Source organism: Hippocampus bargibanti, linkage group LG12, assembly GCF_051943395.1.
Source record: "Hippocampus bargibanti isolate YZ-2025 linkage group LG12, ASM5194339v1, whole genome shotgun sequence".
NCBI classification, from domain to species: Eukaryota; Metazoa; Chordata; class Actinopteri; order Syngnathiformes; family Syngnathidae; genus Hippocampus; species Hippocampus bargibanti.
Genome location: NC_142745.1, coordinates 8,670,141 through 8,691,748, shown reverse-complemented (window position 1 = coordinate 8,691,748; position 21,608 = coordinate 8,670,141). Strand labels below are relative to the sequence as shown.

Genomic DNA, 21,608 nt, shown 5'->3' with positions numbered 1-21,608 from the left:
TGCGTAAAACGTTTCTCAATAAACCTTGTAAAAGACAGTCATGAAAAACTGCGTCCATTGGGTTAAAACGCGCGTGTGGTTTATGTAATGGTCACTATGTGTAGATAGGTTTATTTTAGGATGCCCCTAAGGCCTCTCGTAGCGGAAATGAGCGTGCGTTCATTGTTTTCGCCTGTTTGGAGGACGTGAGCCGGAAATGTAACTCTACACTCCACTTAACAAGCTGCTACGCCTCAATATTGAGAAAGGCTTTATTTACACAACGAGGCAGGGGGGCGATAATGTCTTGGAATGGAGTGTGACGTAGAGCACAAACACGAGCGTCGTGCTTTACGCACAAGCCTCGCTGTGCGTAAAGGTTTTCCACTTGAGTTTCACGAGGAGGTGGTGGTGCTCGTGTGAGAAGAGCGTGTGAGTGGGTGGGAGAGTGTTTTGCAGGGGGGGATTGGAGAGCTCGACCAGAGGAGGCGGACCTTCTGCAACCCCCACAGCTTGGACTGCAACGTGCTTCACAATGCCGACCAATTCTCCACAAGTATTGCACGCTTGTACTGAGACGAGCGACCCTCTGATTGTGCGTAAAACTCCGAAAAGCATTTTAATATCGAGAGCGACTTTCTCTCGATATCGACTTTCTCTCACGCGCTTGAGGAATTAATCCTGCCCATTTTCACCACCATTTGAATCCTATTTTTGGTAAGGCATGTTTCCTTTTTTATTTTATTTATTTCTATCATGTGTTCTGTTATGGTTTGATTGCTCCATTGGTACCAATGCACTGGATCGATCCGGTTGAAGGAACAGCGCTAGCCGATAAAAAAAGAAAACATCACATATGGAAGATCTTGAGAGTCTGAAGACCACCTATCCCTATATAGCGCCAACAAGGGTCTGCTGTTTTTTTTGGGGGGGGGCGATTAGAAAAGCGTATAGATATACACAGTAGCACATTATAACACCAGGAGAAAATAATTGATCCTCACCAAAAAGTCAAATGTCTGCCGATTATTCTTTCTGTGGTAAGTTAATCAAACAGAAAAGAACAACGTTATATAGGCAGTCAAGTAAAATACTACGCATCTTTATTATTGCTAGCATTAATGATCAAAAATGTATTTTATTCATCCATCCACCCATCCGTTATTTGAAATAATTTATTCGCACTCGGGTCGCAGCTGAGATCTTCCTGAGACGTTTAGGGTATAACATACAATTGGGATTTTTCTAAAAAGAAAAAAAAACGAAATAAAATAAAAAACTCTTGGTTTGGGTCATTGCGCGGCATCGTTTTTGACTTTGGCCCTCAAACTAAACACCAACAACCTGTTGTATGGATTTTTCTGCTGGGTCCTAGTCGGCAGATAAGAGCGGCTGCGGTCAGCGAACTCTGCACGTTCTCACCAGTCCAAGAAGACTTAGTGCAGGTGTTTATTTTTCTTTTTTTCATCCGGCAATCAGACAAAAGTGCGATCAAGATAATCGAGGCTGCAACGGAAATTCACTTTGACATCATTAGTTCGAAGATTATTTTTCATCATCTACAACTAATGTCTCTCTATTAATTTATGCTAGTGGCAAGTCAAACATTAAAATACTGTATGTACCCTTTTATTTGATACACGAAACCCATGTAACCAACAGTTGCCATTCATACAACAAAAATAAGGTATGACGTCTTGTGAGAATATCAGTTTATTTGTTGTTAAATTTAGGCAATTTCATCATCATTTCAACACAGTAATCCTTCACTTATCACGGTTATTGAGGACTGCGACCACCCGCGAAAGATGAAAATCCGCAAATTAGGCAGGTACCCTGTACAGTTACATGTGTTTGAGTATATATAATATTTATTTGGCCACATTTAAAGGCATACATACATGTAGAAGTAAATGTTTGTAGGAATTAATAATAACTTACTGCTATACAAATGTTTTTCAATGTATAAGGCATCGGTGTATTTCAGCTTTATATTCATGTGAATGCTTTTGAAAAATCTGTGATGCACTGAAACTGTGAAAAGTGAACCACAAAGTAGCGAGGGTTCTCTGTATTTCTTTTTCTTGATGCATTTTTGTTTGGTGGTGTGCCTTTACATTTTCCGAATGTAAATTGGCCCGCCTTGGCTCGATAAAAAGTTGGGAAACAGTGCATCAAGACATGCTAGGTTTGAAAGCAGATTGCTAGTTTGTCACACCATCTCATTGGAGGTATATAAACATTTGCACAGCCGTGACAACACCTTGTAAAAGTCTTTAGAAGAGTGCAGGGTGTTTTTTTAGCTTTGATTTGCTCTTTCAAGTGTGTGATAACTTGGTGTTTTGAAATAGTTGAGAACAAACATTTCTGTACAATTAGCTAAACCGAGCATCTTATAAATTTGATCAACTGTGTAATGTAGACTGTTACTGGATGCCAAAAAAACAGGCATGACGTTGGACCCACATCCACTCATCTCTTTTGGGAAAAGGCTACTGGCAGTGGACTTTGGATAGAGAGGGAAAATATTTGCTTTTTCTCAATGTATTTTTTTACGTAGAAGAAAGACTAAGTGGAAATGCAAAATTTGGTATTTGTGATTTTGGCACTTCATTGAAGACATAAAAACTGCCATGCCATGAATGATTAACTACACGTTTCCAAAAATCCTACGGTCATACAAGTTATGTTTACAGTATATGACTTTTTTGTGTAAGCAGGAAGCAAATTCCAGCCACTGGTCATATTGCCTATTGTCATTGTTTTACGTCACAGCCCCTACTTAATCTCGATTAGGCACACAAAGATTTTCCATTGTGAATATTGAACAGGTTTAATATTGATGGTTGACTGCAAGATAAGAGCAAGTTGGGGAGGGGAGCGGGGCAAATTTCCCCTAAAACACCAGACATCACGGGACATGGACTTGAGTACTAACTCAAGTCCATAATTTTAGAGACATATGAGAACACGCTACCAGGCTCACAAGCTATAAATCTCACAAGTCGGCCATTTTTGCATTCAAGCGCCTGTTTGGATTGGATTGGATGTACATTAATTCGTCTCGCAGTGGAGAAATTTACATTTCACAGCAGCAACGTTATGAAAGGAAGTGGAAAGCAAAGAAAGAAGTAGAAAAACAAAATACAGTAGCTGGTGGAAAGGCAGCCACTCTTGTGGCGCCATCTTGAAGTTAAAAAAAAAGTTTTAATGTGACTCTTTCCAGTTGTAACCGTAAATTAGTTCTCATTGAGGATTTCGACTATCGAGGTTTTATTGCATGCGTGCAAAAAGAAAAAAAAAATGTATTACGGAGCATCACTGCAATGAACCTACAACCAGAAAAAAAAATTCGAAGGAAATTGTTCACTGCTACAGACCCAAATACAATTGAGCTGAATGTAACGGGAGTTGTTCCATGCATGTGATCTATCATTAGTCCAAAAGCGTAAACACAAAAGTCATTCAATTGTATTTGGAGCAAATAAAATGATATTGAAGTGCTAACAAAATGGGTGAAAAAATGGGTTTTAGTTAGTTTGTTTTTTTTAATTGTCTTGGTCTTGGTCCTCCAAAGTTCAACCGAGGCCACTGGTTGTTTGCTGAATTTGTTGAACTTTCAAAAATGACTTTGCAAATTATGGTGTTATGCAAACAATTTGTGATGAATAAAAGCAGAGTTTGACATTGTTTACTTTGTGTTGGACATTTGTGGCAAACGTTGAACATGTTTTTCTTTAAATGAAGTCAACGAGGTCAAGGCAACGATTGAATGTGCTACATGCTAACTTAAGTCCTTCGTGTTTTATTTTGTAACACATGCACGTTTAACATGCAGAATTTACATTTGCTGTCAACTTCTGGCATATAAACAACGACACACCGTTTGTGAGTAGGTGCTGCTTGCGGATTTTGGGGATCATACCACAAAATAGGATGTTGTTTAAAGAGTACAATAATTTTGTTTAATGTGTAACATGTGTTCCTTCTCCATTACAGACACTGAATTTTCCTGACAACGAATAATCCACTGAGCATCCGTAACACCTTTCACAATGGAGCAAGCTCAGTCCGAGATGAACATCTTATCCAACGGCAAGAGTTACAACCTCGGCGATGATGTTGACGTACCAATGAAGACGTCACTCGAGGACGATCAGTGAGTGTTTCCTACACTTCACAAGCATGTCCAAGTGCAGTCCCAAGTGTATTTATGTTCCATAAATGTGTCATGGCTCATGGTCTTCATAACAGGTTGGGTGTGTGTTGACTAAATGCTTGTTTGCTTTTGTTTTCCATTATTGCATGTTTATTTTATTGCGTCAATGGGTGGATCCTTGCGCAGAAACGGCACTCAAACAGTCAGGTATGACAGGTTTAAACTAAATTACAATTGAATTTATTCTTCTTGGCTTAAATGAATCATACGATTTGAACTATGTTGGGAATGAAATGAGCGTTTCACATTCCCTTGAAATTATTGCCTTCATGTCTCATATTAGATTCGATGACACCGATGGAGGAATGGAGAATGAGGAATTTTTGCCCGGCACAGATGGAAAGAAACCAGTCCGATTTACAGATGTGAGAAAACACAAACGACAACATTCCGAATTTGGTCATTTGTTATTGTTTTATATATTCATTTTTGTTTGTTTGTTTTATCAGTTTGAAGGGAAAACATCCTTTGGTATGTCTGTCTTCAACCTGGGTAATGCCATTATGGGAAGTGGAATTCTGGGACTGGCTTATGCCATGGCCAACACTGGCATACTCCTCTTCTTGTGAGTAGTCCCAAAGATATTCAGTGGCCTATTTAAGATTCATTTAAGCTTGACAAAAATCAAGAAAAATTTATTACATGACTAGTATCACTTCAAAGACTGTACTGTATGTTAATAGCTAAATAAATTAATAAATACCTAAATACATGAATATGTGAATGTATGAATATGAGAATAAATAAATAAACAGACAGAGGTAGACAGACAGCTAGATAGATAGATAGATAGATAGATAGATAGATAGATAGATAGATAGATAGATAGATAGATAGATAGATAGATAGATAGATAGATAGATAGATAGATAGATAGATAGATAGATAGATAGATAGATAGATAGATAGATAGAAATGGCTTTTCCATGGGTAATTTTAAGAAAGTGACTGAATGTCACCTTAAAAAGTTTTTTTTAATTAAACCTTAAAACGTGTTTTAAAAAATGTTTCGGGAAAAAACATTTCCCCCGACATTTTGTAGTTTTGTTTCTGATAGGTCCAATTCAGGATGTACAGGATGTAGTTTCAGTACAACAAAAGCAGCAATATCCAACAGCCTTCAAGGCTATAGTGACCCTCACATTGATGAAAATGACATTTCTCATAATAAACAAGTGAATCAACTCCCCGTCCTCCATTCCTATTTGGTCAGAGGGTACACCGACATCAATCCCCTTTCCCAAGCCCTTAAATCCAGTGAGTATTTCAGGGTGGGTGAAGGCCTTTTAAGCTCTGGCTTATATCAGATAGAAACTAAACTCAGCGAAAGCGCAAGCATTTACATGTTTGGTGACTGCGTGTTTTTTCACTGAACGGTTGTTGCACATTCACCCACATTACCTACCTACACTTCGTTAGGCAAACCTATGGAGACTAATGAGATTCAATAAACTGAGCAGATTCAATAAAAATCAACCAAAAGACATCAGCCAAATATCTGTCGTATAAATACAACAGGAACATTCAGAGAATGGCAAACTCGGTTAGTTTTAACCCATTGGCTTGTCTCAGGTGAGGCATGGAACGTAAGCCTGAGGCCAAACAATTGAGGTAGTAAAGATTCCATACAGGTTGATTATTATACATCCAATGAGAGGTCAAGCAAACACTTGCCCAGCTAAGGCAGGCATTAGACTTTTTATCTATCCCTGCCACTTGGTGCCCCCAGCATTTAAACAAACAGGCAGGCAGGCAGACTAAATGACCAGCAGCTACCAAGGCCATGTCTGACAGCTGCACTCTGCACATAGTAAGAGGACATAAATGAACAAATCCAGATCCCACATTAGCACTGCAGGTTGCGTTATTTTTGGGTCTGTGGCCTTTCTGGAGTCTGGAAGAGAACATACATACTGTAGAGATGAGTTTATTTTTAGACGTGATCTCTGCTGAGATTCTGGCAATCGTAAACAACATGTCTCTCTGCTGATCAGGTTTAGTGAGCCTCTGTTTAGAATAATTCCAACTGTCCCCATGATATATATAATTTTTTTCTATATTAACAGCTTAACATCAAAAACAGAAATTAACCATCTTATATGTTGAAAACTGCTTTGATCTTTTGTCACAAATATGCATCTAATTTTTTATTTCAGGAAGACATTAATATTGTTATTTAAAGGACAACCGACGTCTCCGGACAAGTTGTGTTCATAATTTGTAAAATGGCTTCAAATGACTTCTACTGAGCGTATTTTACAAAGATTGCACCGCATACAGCTATATTTTACGTTTTAAGACTCGCGCTGAATATTCCGGAAGTTTTGTTTTTGAGTTGGTGACGAGTCCGTACGTGACGTCACTGAAGGAACGCCCCTGACCGAAAAAAGGACACATTGTAGCAGTCCTTCCATCACATCAATATATTGACGTACTTGTTTAGTCTGAAAATGTCACGTTGCACCAGAAGCGGGCGATCAAGCTCCATGTAAGGATTTTATCAGCCTGTGGAAACAGGCTGATCTTTTTTGGTGATACATTTCCCTCCAATGTTGCCTCAAAATGGCACGGAATAAATTATTTAATTGATTGCAAACATGTATGCTTTCCTCTTCAGAACTATTTGAATCATATTCATAACTGGATGTGTGACAAAAAAACATATTCTCAGAAATTGAAGCCATTGTTTTGATTCTCCAGCAATGCAAGACGTCTTGGCGTGACGTCACGAACTGGGGGCGGGACTTTCTGAATATGCCCAATTCGCAGCTCGCAGCTCAATTTTTTGCAGATATTTGACACTTGAAGTTATTTTTATTGGTGTTTTGCATTTGAATAAAAATATCATACTGCGCGTTTTGAGTATTTTAGATGCTATAAAACGTTTTTCTGATGTCAGTTTGGAAACAAAAAAGTGACGTCGGTTGTCCTTTAACAATTTAAGACTCTTCTCTGCTGACTTAGTACAATAAATGATACAGAGGAGCTGTTTCTGTTTTTATACCAAGCAGCTGTAGGCCACCAAATGAAATGAGCACCTAGTCAGTCTTTCACATGTTCTTCCTCGATATTTTCCAAGCCCTTGAATGACTACCAGTATTTTTCTGTTCATTTTTTGTTTTTGAGACTTCATCTGGAGCAGGGGATGTTTTCCTCTCGGTGACCAGACTGCAAATCGATGATGCTTATGTGTGACCCGCACAGGCCAATTTAACCTTAACCACCCACTAACACTCAGTCAAATTCATAGTCAGGTAGAACAATAAATGAACCATGAATATTATCTAAAAAGTCAAAACATAGTATATAAACATATGATGTTCTAGTATTTGATGACAAGTGAAAAACAATACCAACGGCAGTTAGCTGGCTAGTGGCTAACATGAGAAGCTAACATGACAGTCCAAAGTTTTACTCAATGCAATTTTTTCCTCAAATGCCACAGAAAGTTGGAATCAAATGTGCATCAACAATCACAAATGATCTAATTCACAAAAACACGTGTCAATACCAGCACATAATCATAGCGAAAAAAACAGCAGCAGAACATAGGAAGTGTAGTCGTAGGCTAGAATCTGCTTTCCAACTACTGTATGAACAACCAAAAGGGACAAGAACCAGTCCCAAGCCCGGATAAATACAGAGGGTTGTGTCAGGAAGGGCATCCGACGTAAAGCTTGGCCAAAACAAACATGCGAATCGAACCTCTGAAGATGGAGGACACTGATTCGCTGTGGCGACCCCTTGAGGGGAAAAGCCGAAAGGAAAAAAGAAAACGAGCAGAATATGTAACTTAATTGTATCATATTTCAGGTTCCTTCTGACTGCAGTGGCTGCATTGTCATCTTATTCCATTCATCTGCTTCTCAAATCCTCTGGCATTGTGGGTAAGACTATTTTAGCTGTTTTTTTACATCATTGAATATTCAAATGACCATCTCTATTACACCTGAAGAATGTAAAACAGATATTCATAGAATGTTTAAGGTGTTGGTTCTTTCACTTATGTGATAAGCTCAGTGGCATATAAGGAGATTGCATCAAGTTTACCCAATAACACTTATGGGAGAAATGGTCCAAAATTTGTAGCCATTGTCTCTTAGATATTGAGTAATAATTTATTTAGCTAGCTAATATAAGATAGCTAATAGCCAGCCATTGAGCTAGCTGAGTGAAGGCTGGTACGTGTGGCTGCCGCTGCTCACCCACCGAAAAACCTATCCTGTCACTGTAAAGTGTCCTTGAGAGTTTGGAAATGCGCTAATAATATATTATTATTATTATTATTATTATTATTATTAATGATAATTTGTTTTTGTTTCAGGAATTCGGGCTTACGAACAGCTGGGCTTCAGGGCCTTTGGCACTCCTGGCAAAATGGCCGCAGGCATTGCAATCACTCTGCAGAACATTGGAGGTAAGTTTGAAACTGTTTAAAAATAGGAATAAGGCTTTTGGAATGATGACATAACATCACAGATTTCCCATTAAAAGTGTGCCAGTTATTACAGTGAGAGGCACTCACGGTTGAGTATTTTCTCTCTTTTGCAGCCATGTCCAGCTACTTGTACATTGTGAAGTCCGAGTTACCTCTGGTCATCCAAGCGTTTTTAAAGGCTGACCCCAACGCAGAGTGAGTACCAGCATTAACACTCGCCCAACACTCGTGACTTCACAATTTTCCCAGTCAAGGGCCAATCAGCTGGCACTGGAGGGGTGTGATCAGAATGGAAGCTTGTAATTGAACGAGCTGGGGGCGTGGGGGTTGGGGGGCTTGTCTTGCTGTTAGCTAATTTGGTGTGGACGCAAGGTCAACTTTCAGTCATGCCTAAGTCCCTTTTCATCAGACCGCACAGCAATGCACCTTATATTTGGAAAAAGTTTGATAATACACCATTCATTGGGAGTGCTCCTTATACTCCAGTGCACCCGATACACCGGAAAATACAGTATTCAAAATGATTTTTACTGTTATATAAAATTTTACTTTAGCGACGTCATGTTCACAAATACCCTCTTAAATAAGTGCTACGTGTGCAGCAGTTTCATGAATTTCAAATAAAAAGCACACATTAAAAGAAAACGATGTGTTCAATATACTCAATTTTTTTGGGTGAAGCGGATGGTAGTCATCTGAACCCAGTTAATATTTTTTAAGTGGATGTTTATTCTACTCAAAAATGCATCTGGATTCAGATGATTGATGTAAATGCACATTACTGAAAAAATATATTGTGATCCAGATGTTTTTATTGCATGCAACGAATTGACGAAATAAAGTTCTATTCTTTCAACAAAACCTTTTTTTTTCTGTGCAACCAGCAATGGTTTTCAACAACAACAAACAAAATTGCAAATCCCACTCCAATTCCTTTCATCACTTTGCTGCTGTGAAATGTAAATTTCTCCACTGTGAGACTAATCCAAGCCAATGTATCAATAATCTTTTCTGCTCTTGACCAAGGCCATCAGTGGAGACTTTATTTATTTGATAATTGATTTTAATAGTACACGAGTGATGGGAAAGGAAGGCCAAAGTCGCAGATGCTCTTTTCAGCTTTTTATTGAACTTTGGTCGAACAGTAAACACATGTTGAGCACACCCACATCAGAGCTGATGTTGACCACAGCTCATGCCCAGACAATCATGTCTGGCCATAGTTTAAATTTACAAAACCACCTTGCCAAACAATCCCCTCTTTAAAGCAAATGTCTCACACTACAATTCACATTTCTGTGCATTTTATGCTTAGATTTCACTGCAGGGTTGACCGTCGGTAAACATATTGAGTTCAATAAGATTGCACCAGATACGCACATACAAGTGACAGCAGCAGATGGTGACACGAGGTCTTCATTCCGAGCGCGAGAACATGTCGCTTCCGCGCCGCCCCTCACCAAAGGTTCATGTACACTTGGCGTGCCTCCCGCCGCTTCAATCCATGACATCGACCAGCCTGCGTGGAATGAGGGGTGAGGGAGTTGTGTTGTTGTTTTTTTTTTCTTCAACAGCCCATGTTTCTTAAAATAGATGGCGATGACTTGTGGCTGATGAACAAAATGACACCTTCCACTTCAGAAGTAATTAAAATAGTATGATATAAATGTGTATATATAGCAGTACAAGATGCGAGCACACTATTAGAGGTAAAAATAAAGTTCCTTTTTTATGTGATTGGCCACATAAGGTCTTGCGGCAGTTTTGAACCAATATTACAGAGAAAAGGAAACATCGTCAACTTTCTTATCATCACACTGAAACAAAACATGATATGAGGTTATAATTCCAGCAAATAAATGTTAGATGGTTTATATTTTTCGAACCATCTGGAAGAATTGTCTTGTTCTTTTCATCTGTTAACTCGTACACGGTATTTGAGCATGGTGAGGTTTGATGTGAAAACTCATCCACAATGAAATGCTGGTAGGTTTTTAAAAGATGACATGACCTGCAATTGTTGGAAATAAAACACAGACACACACTGAGCACCTGTCGTTCCTCATGGATGCCAACAATGGATGTTTGCACTTTACCATCATTGCGTCCTCGAGATGTTTTCTGTTTTCTTTGGCATGTCAGGTGAAAAATCTTTTTTCCCGCGCCATTAACCACATTGTACAGACTGCCCATTATCTGTTGACTGTAAACTGTTCTAAAGGGATGTCAAAACAATGGAAACAAAATACTAGGAGGTCCATTCCACAAAAGTGGAGGTCAGCCATGACGGACAGACTCAAAGAAACATTGGCCATAACAATTCGGTGCAAAAGGTTTACTTTGTGGACCCTCCAAAGTCAACTATCCCACAATTGGCAATACAAGGCAAAATAAAAAGTTTAAGGTGGTACCAGCTCAAGGAACGCATAAACACTCAAATAAATCAATACAGTCAGACTTGCACAGGAAGCAAAATGATAATTGAACATGACATTCAAAATCCATAAGCTAAAAAAAAGTTCACTTTTTTTCTCCTGTTCTTAATAGTCTTTGGTACTTAAATGGCAACTACTTGGTCATCATGGTCTCCGCCAGTGTAATCCTGCCCTTGGCCCTGATGAAGCAGCTGGGTAGGTGGACATGCTATTTATCCTTCCACATCTTGTTTCACTCAAAGTTGCTCTATCTTACTAGCTAGCTAGCTAGCTAGATACTGTATCTATCTCGCTAGATAACTAGATATCCATCTAGCTAGCAAATTATCCATCTCACTATCTTGCTAGCTATCTATGCAGCTATCTATCTAGCTAGCTATCCATCTAGCTAGCTAGCTCTTGCTAGCCATCTAGCTATCGATCCATCCATCCATCCTCCTCTATTACTGTGTCTTCTTTCAGGTTACCTTGGCTATACGAGCGGATTTTCTCTCAGCTGCATGGTGTTCTTCCTCACTGCGGTATGTTGACCGAGGGGTGAATGGTTAAGAGAAATGCACTAAAAATGTTTGATGCACCAATGTAACACTGTTTCCTGGTTCAGCTAGAAATTGTCGTGAAAACGGCTCAGCATGCTGTTCTAATGTTGTCACAAAATGCAATAGAATTAAAGAGAGACTGGAAGAGTCAAAGAAAGGCGAAGGGATGGATGTCCTTGTTTGGTGTTGCATGTTTCCGATCTAATCCTTGTCAAATTAAGTTAACTTGGAAAGTGTACAATGAGATTCAGGTTGTAACACGTGTTTTGCTAAATTCGCAAGTGCACCACTTCTTTCTGTCATGACCGCTCCCCCATTTTCTCATTCTTCACCTAGCAATGCCCTTTCAAATGCCCTTTCTCTCCTACAGGTCATCTACAAAAAGTTCAAAATTCCATGCCACTTTGAGGAGTTCAACTCGCTCAACCACACCATGGCCCACCACAGCCTGAACGTGTCGAACCACGTTGGCGATCACCACACGACTCACGAAGAGGACGACGCCCTATGCGCGCCGCGCATGTTCACCCTCAACTCACAGGTGAACCCACATACTCAAGATGGAAACAAAGGTTCATGAAGGCATTCTCCAATCAATGGGTGGAAGAACTAGAGACAATCTGCTTAGAAATGAACAATTAATATTTTTATTACTCGTTGACTTCTGGTAGGTCAGAATCAGAATCAGAATCATCTTTATTGCCAAGTATGTAGGACACACAAGGAATTTGTTTCCGGTAGAACACGCTGCACTAGTATCGTTGTCAAAAAAACTGCTAAGTGGAACTATACAGTTCCTTTTTGGTACTATTGAAAGAGTTCAAAGAGTTAATGGCTTGGGGGAAGAAGCTGTTTAAAGGTGTAATGTATTGTGTGTTTCTCCAGACAGCCTACACAATCCCTATCTTGGCGTTTGCCTTTGTTTGCCACCCTGAGGTCCTCCCCATTTACACTGAGCTCCGCAAGTGAGTTGCTTGTGTTTCAAATACATATTTGTATCATTTTCAAACTCAAACAAAACGGTACTCACCTTTTCTTATTTTTTTTGCAGCCCGACTAAAAAGAAGATGCAAAAGGTGTCCAACATCTCCATCTTTGTCATGTATACCATGTACTTTCTGGCAGCTCTCTTTGGCTACCTAACCTTTTACGGTGAGCCCTCATATGTGATTTCAAATCATATCCACATATTGATTATTTTGTAGTTTTTAGCAGAACTGCCTTTATTACAAGTACTGTATGTCAAATTCATTTTTGTCATGGGCCACAGATAGTTAGTTATAGTTGCGGTTATCAACAGAGGGACATTGTGAATGTGAAAGAATACAAATACAGTTTCAATTTTTTTTTTACGAATGTTTAGTTACAGATGTTCAATTAGAGTTCAAGTCACTTAAAAAAGGGGGCTTAACTCATTCACTGCTATTCTCAAACGTATTCGAGAATTGCCATTCCCGAATTTGTTCGGGTTTTGTTTTTTCATGCTGGGGTTCCAATAAAACGCTGGCCAGACCTCTGGCAATGTTTTTTCCCTTCCAAAAGAGGGCAGCATTTCCCTTTTTTCTATGTTAGCGCTTTGCTCCAGCTTCAGCTGTTGTCAAAGCACTATATCAATCAATAAATCAATAAAGCGCTAAATAAATCAATACTGTATGGATGTATTGCATTGTATTTTGGAGCAGCCACCCTCATTTCAAGCTCATAACTCCAGACCCACATAATTTAGTAGTTAACTCTTTTTTGTTGATGAAAGAAGACAGTCGAAGGTTTTTTTATGGTGCATTGAATGTTTATGTAGTCCTAAAACCAAATATTCTGTGAGTCCTGGAATTTGAGTGACAATAATAAAAACCCTGGCACCGAAGTGGACACATTTTTGCACATCGTCTGGCAGTGAATGAGTTAACAACAAAAGTTTTTTTTAATACATCACAGAAACCTGCCATCTCAACAGGGTGGTTTTTACTTATATACTTACATCAACTGTAAATACAAGATTATGAATAACACATTTATTTAACTTGTATTTGCTCAGATACTGTTGCCTCAATAAAAAAACTGTACTGTATATATGAATAGAAATGAATATTTACTACATTTCTGAATGTATTTCTGCAGGCAACGTGGAGCCAGAATTGCTTCACACTTACAGCCGCATTGATCCTTACGACACTTTGATCCTGTGTGTGCGTGTGGCTGTCCTCACCGCCGTCACACTCACTGTACCCATCGTCCTCTTCCCCGTAAGTTTCCACTTTCTTACGTTTGGAGGTGACCTTAAAGGACAACCGACGTCTCCGGACAAGTTGTGTCTATAATTTGTAAAATGGCTTCAAATGACTTCTACTGAGCATATTTTAATAATATTCCACCGCATATAGCTATATTTTACGTTTTAAGACTCGCGCTGAATATTCAGGAAGTCTTGTTTTTGAGTTGGTGACAAGTCCGTACGTGACGGCACTAAAGAAACGCCCCTGACCGAAAAAAAAAAACGCATTGTAGCCCTTCCATCATGTCAATGTATTTTGCTGTATTGTTTGGTCTGGGGACCTCGTGTTGCACCCAAAAGCCGCCAGAAGAGGGCTTCCAAGCTCTATATAAGGAATTTATCAGCCTGTGGAAACGGAGGTGGCCACAGGAGGTCGCCATTTTGTGCCTCTTTTTCGGTGAGAATTTTCCCCTCAATTTTGCCTCAAAATGACAGGGAATAACGTCTTTAATCGATTGCAAACATGTATGCTTTCCTCTTCAGAACTATTTGAATCATATTCATAACTGGATGTGTAACAAGAAAGCATATTATCCGAATCTGAAGCCATTGTTTTGATTCTCCAGTTATGCAAGACGTCTTGGAGTGACGTCACGAACTGGGGGCGGGACTTTCTGAAAATGCCCAATTCGCAGCTCATTTTTTTGAAGATTTTGGACACTTTAAGTCATTTTTATTGGTGTTTTGCATTTGAATAAAAATATCATACTGCGTGTTTTGGGTATTTTAGAAGCTATAAAACGTTTTTCTGATGTCAGTTGAGAAACAAAAAAGTCACGTCGGTTGTCCTTTGAAGCACAGTAATGCGGTTAATCTCATTTTGCCTGGCCATGTGTGATTGTGTGTGTGTGTGTGTGTGTTTGTACACACACAGGTGCGCAGAGCCATCCAGCAGATGTTGTTCCCCAGCAAGGCTTTCAGCTGGCTGCGTCACATCGCCATCGCTCTGGTTCTACTCATGGTTATCAACATGCTGGTCATTTTCGCCCCCAACATTTTGGGCATCTTCGGAATCATTGGTTAGTGCATGTTATATAAAGCTCTTTCATACTATCATACTATAGTGCTATTAATACAGGCTTTCACCTAATTGGAAGGTCTATACTCACAGGCCATGTTAGGTACACTTATGCAATCGCTCTCCATTTTCTTTACTGCTTTTATTTATTTATTTTTTACATTAAGATCACAAGTGAGCTGTAACATGTCCCAGCTGACTCTGGTAAACTAGGATAGGTCACCGTCCACTAACATTGACCAATCATGGCTCATACTCAAAAATGTGAGTTGTGATTGGTTGTTACCTGATCCTTGACCAACTGTGATGTCATTTTCAGATGACAGGTCATGGTAAAACATATTGAGTTCAATAAGATTGCACCTGTGATGGCTGGTTGGATTTTGCACCTTAATTTATATTACACAAACGCGATATGAATCAAAATGCCGTGTTTGGAATGGTTAACCCATTCACTGCCAGAAAATGTGTCCATTCCAGTGCCAAGGTTTTTGTCATTGTCACTCAATTTGCAGGACCCGCAGAATATTGAGTTTTAGGACTACATAATTATTTGATGTAGTATAAGGCACTATAGACGCTCTTCTTTCATCAGAAAATAAGAGGTAATTTCTAAATGATATGGGTATGACGTTATATGAGCTTGAAATGAGGGCGGCTGTCCAAAATACAATGCAATACATACATACAGTATTGATTCATTTAGCGCTTTGACAACAGCTGAAGCTGTAACAAAGTGCTAACATGGACAAAAGGCAAATGCTGACCCCCTGTGAAAGGGAAAAAAAACATTGCCAGAGGTCTTACCAGCGCTTTATCGGGACCCTCGCAAGAAAAACAAAACCCGAACAAATTCGGGAATGGCGCTCCACGCCATATTTTCAATTCCCGAATACATTCAGGGATGGCAGTGAATGAGTTAAGTGTATTGAGCTTATTATTGTCAAAAATAATAAAATACTGTAAATGGGCCGGGAGCTTGATTATCCTTTAATATCTTTCTACTTTGTCACTTATTGTGTCTGTATTTACAGCCTGACCTTATTCTACCAGTTCAGTAACCCCACACGGACATCCAAAACGTGACCATTGTATATTGACAGAGAAAAGGGGGAAGAAAACAAAATGCTGCCTAATCGAGTCAATATGAATGGGCTACTTATTTAACGGAACACGAGTCATCTTTCTTTGGCCAGGTGAAAGTTGAAAGTGTTTCCGTTGACATACTGTATTGCCAAGGACACGTTGTACACGCAGGGGTACAAACATTGAATGACTTTAAACATACATCGGTGGTATAGCAGGATAGATGTTGAGTTACCTGTCAACAACTATACTGGCAGAGAGATGACCTTCAACACACTTTGACACTTTTGGGTCATCAACGACAACTCGGGAAATATTTGCGTTTTGAGGGATGCACTGAAGAACACGATTGATGTCCTCACAACACATTTGAAGCACGTTTTTTCCCAAAAAAGAGTAATTTTTTTAGTGCACACAAATTTAGGCTGTGTGAGTATTCCCACGATTAAAATAGTGTAATGCTAATGTTTGTTGCACACTTTTATGCTTCATAATTCCAGGTGCCACGTCTGCTCCTTGCCTTATTTTCATCTTCCCCGCCGTCTTCTACATCCGCATTGTTCCCAAAGAAAGCGAACCCATGAACTCTCTTCCCAAGATCCTGGTGAGATCATTTAGACCTGTTTCCCTTTCTGCATCGTGTGAGTCCTACAGCGATGTATTGATGCTATTCCAAACTTTTGATTATAGGCCGCCTGCTTTGCCGCCTTGGGTGTCTCCTTCATGATAATGAGTCTCAGTTTTATAATAATCGACTGGACGTCGGGAAGCCGCAATGCCGGCGGGGGCCACTAAAACCCACATGAGTGTTTTCGGGGACGGAGAAGCAACGAGAATTAAGAGCTCGCATGTAAACATGCCAAACAAAATGTCATACTTGTATTGATAGAGCTAAAATAACATTTTACTGCAATGTTATTGATACAGATAGAGTCACTGGCTACCCTATTAGGCACATCAAAGCGCCATTGATAATTTTATGATTACATGTGGAAAAATCTACAATGCGTCACATTAACAGAGGTTTTCACACACCCTAGTTGTATCCAGTACACTTCACCACGAATACAATAACAAACATTTTTTTAAATAATCACCTCTTTCGGTTTTAGTATCCTTGCCAACGCAAATATTTTGCCTCAGGTCTAATTTAATTGTGCCCATTGAGTGTACCAGAGCAGAAATAATGCTCTTTAATTTTATGAATTAACATATACAGCTATCAGCTTTGAGCTAATCCAGCCACGTGACTCAGCCGGTACTGTAAAAACAAACATTCAGACATTAAAAAAAGAAAGTGTCTTAAAACATAAATAAATAAACTTTAGGCAGTTACTCTCTCCCACCAAGTCGAGGAAAGATATTCAACCAGGTGTCGACTGTCTAGTCTATAGAACTGCTGTCTTTTAAAATTCAGAGGAACTATATTTAACTACTAGTCGAGTTACATGGTATACAGTAAAGTCTCGTTATATCGATATTCAAGGGAGTCCGAAAAAATATCGATATAACCGGGACTATCGATATATCCGACCCTGTTTGCATGTAATTTTCCCCGTGCGTGCATAGAAATAGTATCGATATAACCGGGACTATCTATATATCCGATATCGATATAACGAGACTTTACTGTATATATATATATATATATATATATATATATATATATATATATATATATATATATATATATATATATATATATATATATATATATATATAAACGAGACTTTACTGTATATATATATATATATATATATATATATATATATATATATAATTCTTTTCCAGAATTGTGTTTTTGGTATGCCTGACTCACCTGATGTCAATGATCAGTTGTTCATCTCAAACATAATTAATTTGGGGTTGTGGATCATGTTATTGTGGTGACGTAGTGCTAACAGCGTGCATATTTACTCCTTTTGCTGATTGGAGTTGTCTTTTTTCTGTAAATGGGTATACTAGTACACACAATAGTGTAAATGAACAAAGCAAATGAATGCAGATCATTTTTGTAAAGATCTATTTGTGTCCAAAAAGGATTTTATTTTCAAATGTCAGATTTTATTTATGTATCTCAAATCAATAATTTGTAGCTCTAGACATTTGGATTTGTGCTATGAAGATATTTTCACATATCAGTCATGAACAACGCAAGGAAATCATTGTCCGTCCCTTCCAATGTATTTGCAGTGTTTGAATTCAGTCCTGTGTTGTGCAAGAGAGTTCTTTATTTGAAGGGACGAAACCAAAACAACAACAAACTACCTACCACTTGAGAAGTAAAAAAAATGCCTTTAGCCTTTGAAAACAGAAATGCTGTAAAGTCGGTGAATAGAAAGTGTCAAATGTGCAATTCCTATTCCTGAATAGTTTTGGGGATTGAGACTTGGCTTTATATTGATGATGTGTATAAATGTAAACATTTTCTATTTGTGAGGCATATTGCATTTGCCATAGTAAAGTGTAAAGTGTAAATAGCAGGTTTTAGTTTGACAATAAAGTATAATGATTAATGTTTATTTTTTTCCATCAAGGCTTGTGTCATCTGTTCAGTCTTGTACTCCCACTGTTTATTATTATTGTTGATGATGATAATTACTATTCCTACTACTACTACTACTACTACTACGACGACTTGCACGACTATGAATTGTCATTTGTCATCATTTAGTCAATACTCCTGAACTGCAAAAAAATCAGTATAGCAATTTGAATGTCACTCAGATTTAAAAAAAGCTCAATATTTGTCAGAGATATGACAGTCAGACACTGTAGACAGAGACTCTGAACCAGAAAGATTGTCCCTACTGCCGGCAGGAAACAGAGTCACCCATGATATACGTCTGAATTCTGCGGCCTTCTGCCAAGCTATTTATTGAGAATGCATGCAAATTAAAGTGATACATTAGTAAAACATAGTTTTCTTGATTAGAATACCACGCTTCTGGACATTCTGAGCACCAACAGCTGTACGCAATAAAACATTGTGTTTCCCATGAACTGATAAGTTTGTAACCTGGCTAATGACCTCTTCCTGTGATAAGGAGTTTGAAGTCCTAAATTACTCCTGTGAAGCTGACCATTTAACTTGCTGTGTCCGTTGACCTGATTGACCCCAGGTTGCCTGTGCTTCAATTGTGTATTGAGTCACAAGTGTTGACTAAGCATACAACAGCATGAAACTTTTAAACATGATAACTTCTTATTCTCGAATCTCTCTTTTTTTTTTAACCCTTTTGTAACCGCTGTGCCCTCAGGGTTAAAATATAATCACACTTGGTCCATTGTGCTTTTTAGAACATATTCATTTATGGAAAATATCTCAGAGATACAAAACAAAATCTGCACAAGAAAAAAAAAATGTGTTTGTGCAGAACCTGCAGGTTTCATTTCATTCTCGATTTTTTTTTTTCTGATGACAATTATTCTTAATTCGTATTGACAATCTTGCTGCGGTTCCTTTGCAAAACAACTGCGGTTGTGGTGGTGGTGAAGGAAACTATCCATTGTAATTATCGCATCGCTTTCAAGTTAACATTAGTATATACTGCAAAGCAGTGGTGGGCCGTGGATTTCATCGCAAGGTCTTCAGTCGTGCTATGTGAATCACTCCACAGCTGCGAGTGGGGTGTAATTTACTACACGTCCACTCGAGGGTGCCGAAAGCAAGAAAATACGTTGTGAGTTGAAGAAACTTAAGAAATACTGTCATTAAACTGTTCAAATTTTTACTATGAACGTCTGGAGTCATTATAACCGAAAAAAAACATGATGAGCAATGAAAGGCCCTGCCACCCCACTACTGCTGCAAAGTAACATTTTGTGATTTTGAAAAGTAAATATAGCCTGATTTTTCGATTGCGAAAAGTCACACGATTGATCAATCTTCACTGAAAATGTTCACATGTTGGAGTATCGCATTACATTGATCTTTATTATTATTTAAAACAAAAATGTAGACATTAATACAAGTACTCATTTTATTAGCATTTTTTAATACAGGTATCTTGTTAACTGAAATAAAAAAGTGGCTTCATTTATTCTATAATATAATAATTACATCAATAAAATGACCAATAAAATCAAATACTGTAGCTGTAAAAGTAGTGTGAAGAATTAATTCGACATTTGTACCGTATTGTGCATTTCTGATTCTGATTTAGATCAACGAGATCGGTCTTTTGGTAAAAGTAAGCTTGAATGGTAATCCAGTAGAGGCAGCTGTTTATAAACTTTCCGTTCTTACTTTGAATTTAGTTTCGTCCTCTGCCAGAGAAAAACATTCAAGCACAAACAGCCTGCCAGAAAATTCTACCCACGTACCGTCATGAAATATTTGCAGCTTATTAACTCATACCGCTGCTAAGTTATTAAATGTACTTGAAACGGACGATTCAAATGAGGCATTGCTTTATTTTTTGGGATAAATAAAAAACGGCCCTCAACATAAAATGAAACTCAGAATATAGTTCACTAGAATTCTGAAAAGGCCTTATTTTATTGAGTTTAAGACATCAATAATATTCATCTTTACGTGCATTGTGTGTCATTATTCATTGTTGGACTAGATTGCACCCCTATTCAACAGTGACGTGCGTGAGGTTCATGGCTGGTGAGGCACTGACGTCCTCAATGACGTCACCGTTCGTCTCGACTATTACCGTTTACCGTATTTGAACGGTAAATCCTAAAACGGTGAAGTTAAATGGACAAGAACTTTAAAGTACAAATCACTAAATACATCTAACTGATTAATTTATTTTTTTCATTTGATATTTCCATGACAGCTTTCCATGATGACAGGTGAGGCACTGCCTCACCTGCCTCACGTGCCTCCACTGACTGCACGTCACTGCTATTCAATGAGAGTGTCAGTTTGAGAATGTGCCCAGGGCATACATAGTCTGCTCAATGCCCAATCAGGATATGTTAAAAAAAGTTTAAACATTTCAAAAATATCAATCAATATTAACGACACAAATGAGTGAATTGTTAAAAGAAGGGCTGTAAAAATAGACAACTAATGAAATATGAGGGAGGGGTGACTGAATAGTCAATTGAACAAACCTGCTCATGATTTGTTTGTTTGCATCTGATCACATCCGCCAGCCCTTTTTTTTTTGCGGATCAGCCAGTCAGATGACCTCTGCAGCATGTTATGTCATCAACCTGTGTATATTTAGTTGATTGTCTTGAATGTCCACTTCCTGCGCCCACGTGTGGTCTTGTGGCCTTGTCACATGACGTTGTGGTGAGTCACGTTTTTGGGGTCATTTTGGTTATTTAGTTATGATCCTGCTGCTCAAGTAATGTTTTTGTTTTGCCCCGAGAGCTTTTCTTAAAATACTGTAACTCACCAGTGATAGGATGTTTTTTTTAGCAATATTGTCAAAATGATCTTTTAAAAATGTAAACACTGACAGAGATGTATGGAAAAATGAACCATTGCACATGTTTATTCTATCTGTTTTGTAATTATGGTGAAACACCGTGAACATGCATGACCAATATCTGAAAATGAACATCATTATTTAATAATACCAACACATAATAATATTTTTAAAGGTAATTGGGGCAAATTGGTTATTTGTAATCAGTATATAAGAAGTAGCTCACACA

The 21,608-nt window shown here is 38.4% G+C and overlaps 1 protein-coding gene across 2 annotated transcripts; it reads left to right on the top strand.

Annotated features, from left to right (window-relative positions):
• Positions 1-369: 369 nt before the first annotated feature.
• On the top strand, positions 370-17,630 carry LOC148890339 (sodium-coupled neutral amino acid transporter 3-like). Of its 2 annotated transcripts, XM_089010298.1 has the most exons (17): positions 373-696; positions 3,979-4,138; positions 4,325-4,345; positions 4,482-4,563; positions 4,648-4,763; positions 8,012-8,085; positions 8,523-8,615; positions 8,750-8,831; positions 11,184-11,266; positions 11,534-11,592; positions 11,981-12,151; positions 12,496-12,575; positions 12,662-12,762; positions 13,729-13,853; positions 14,757-14,901; positions 16,487-16,590; positions 16,677-17,629. In XM_089010298.1, exons 2-17 carry the CDS (start codon positions 4,035-4,037, stop codon positions 16,779-16,781), a joined length of 1,545 nt encoding a protein of 514 aa, XP_088866424.1. In that variant the 5' UTR covers positions 373-696; positions 3,979-4,034; the 3' UTR covers positions 16,782-17,629. The 2 variants fall into 2 exon arrangements, with proteins under 2 accessions (XP_088866425.1, XP_088866424.1); XM_089010299.1 differs by lacking the exon at positions 4,325-4,345 and having other exon boundaries at positions 370-696; positions 16,677-17,630.
• Positions 17,631-21,608: the final 3,978 nt, after the last annotated feature.